General features: G+C 36.9%; 1 protein-coding gene across 1 annotated transcript; it reads right to left on the minus strand.

The window, feature by feature from the left end:
• Positions 1-473: 473 nt before the first annotated feature.
• LOC144438109 (V(D)J recombination-activating protein 1-like) lies at positions 474-1,250 on the minus strand. Its single transcript, XM_078127137.1, has one exon. It carries the CDS (start codon positions 1,248-1,250, stop codon positions 474-476), a length of 777 nt encoding a protein of 258 aa, XP_077983263.1.
• Positions 1,251-1,647: the final 397 nt, after the last annotated feature.

Raw genomic sequence — 1,647 nt, forward strand, 5'->3', positions numbered from 1 at the left:
GACTACATGAGATGACTACATGCGATATGACTACATGAGATGACTATATGCAATACTGCGATGCGAGATGATGACATGATATACGGCGATTTTGTAATGACGTTATGCCATTCGTAGATTATTCAATATGTATTCACACTACAGTAGGAAAAATACAATAAACATGGTAATTACCTGAAGTATATAGTGAAACCACAAACCTCAGGAATCGAAAATTATTTTTACTATTAAAAGCCATTCAACATGGTGTACAATTTCAATACTAGTATCAATTATAAAATCATTTTAGCACAATCATGTGATCATAAAAGACGCACTACATATTTGAATGCATTAAATTTTGATCATTTACTAGTATGAATTGTTTCTTTAAAAATAAACCACAATGATACTCACCGTTCCTTTAGTCTTAAACCTTACCAACTCTTTCTTAGAAGTCTGGAGGTTGATTTTCCTTTTAACAACTTTTGTTGCTAATTTCTCAAAGCCATGTGCTTTTTCGATTTCTTTTTCTTTGAGAGGAATTTCAATTGCTTGTTCACTTGAATGATATTCTTCAGGGCAACAGGAATGGCTGTTACAGATATGGCTGTAACAGTAACTCTGCAGAGTGGACAAGTTGGTGATGTCCTAAGCCATTCCTTTAAACAATCTGAGCAGAACAAATGATTTCTCTGACAAAGCAGTTGCACTGGTTGATCTAATGTCTCTTTGCATATTTGACAGTCAAGGTCCGTACTGTTATACCCTGAAAATCGAGCCTGGTGGAGTGGCTCTTTGGCTCTATATTTGGCCCCACACACTTCATTAACTCTATGCATGATACTATTGGCTGTTGCAGCATGCCCTGTAGTGACATCGACCTCGTTGATTTTTCCATGAGGAATGGGCCCTAGATGGGACTGTGTAATATTTGTTGTTGTGACAACTTTCTTTTTTCTACCTCTCTTTCCATAGTACTCACACACAACACATTCATTTCTACTGTGTTTCCTCCACTCTATGCATACCGGTACTTTCCTAACCCTAACCGGAGTACTACTATGGTTCCTTTCAATTGCTCGTTTGCAATTTTTGCAGAACTTATCTGGATGCATATCTATTTCATCAGATTCAACATAAACATTAAAGCACTGTTGGAGTTCCGAAGTAAAACTAGCACAATCATATTTTGTACCTGCAAATTTACTGCCACATATTCTGCAATGTTTTCTAAGTAAATCTACGTGGTAGTGAAGTGTTTTTGCCATGATTACCTAACGCATTCGATTTTGGCGCCGGTACATACAATCACTACCGTAAACAAAGCCGTTTCCATGACACAGAACGGGTCAAAGTTTATGCTCTTGCGACAGAAACCTAAGTGGTGCGACGGCATGGGACTACAATTATTCGAATAAAGACATGCTAAACAACATATAGAATTATTTTCACACCTCTAACAAATTTATTCATACTCATAATGGTTACAAATTGTTGATAAGCACAATGCTGGGTGGTGGACTACACAGATTACATGACACACTAGTAATTTTATTTAATGTATGCATCAAACACTTGAAGTTTACTGGGTGTATGTGTGTCATATGTGAAGTGGACTGAGCCAGCCTTGGGGGTGAAAGATTACATTTATGCTCGTTATAGAAA

Source organism: Glandiceps talaboti, chromosome 7, assembly GCF_964340395.1.
Source record: "Glandiceps talaboti chromosome 7, keGlaTala1.1, whole genome shotgun sequence".
NCBI lineage: Eukaryota > Metazoa > Hemichordata > Enteropneusta > Spengelidae > Glandiceps > Glandiceps talaboti.

Coding starts and splice junctions, on each gene's coding strand:
- LOC144438109 (XM_078127137.1), bottom strand. CDS start 1,250: ATGGCAAAAACACTTCACTACCACGTAGATTTACTTAGAAAACATTGC.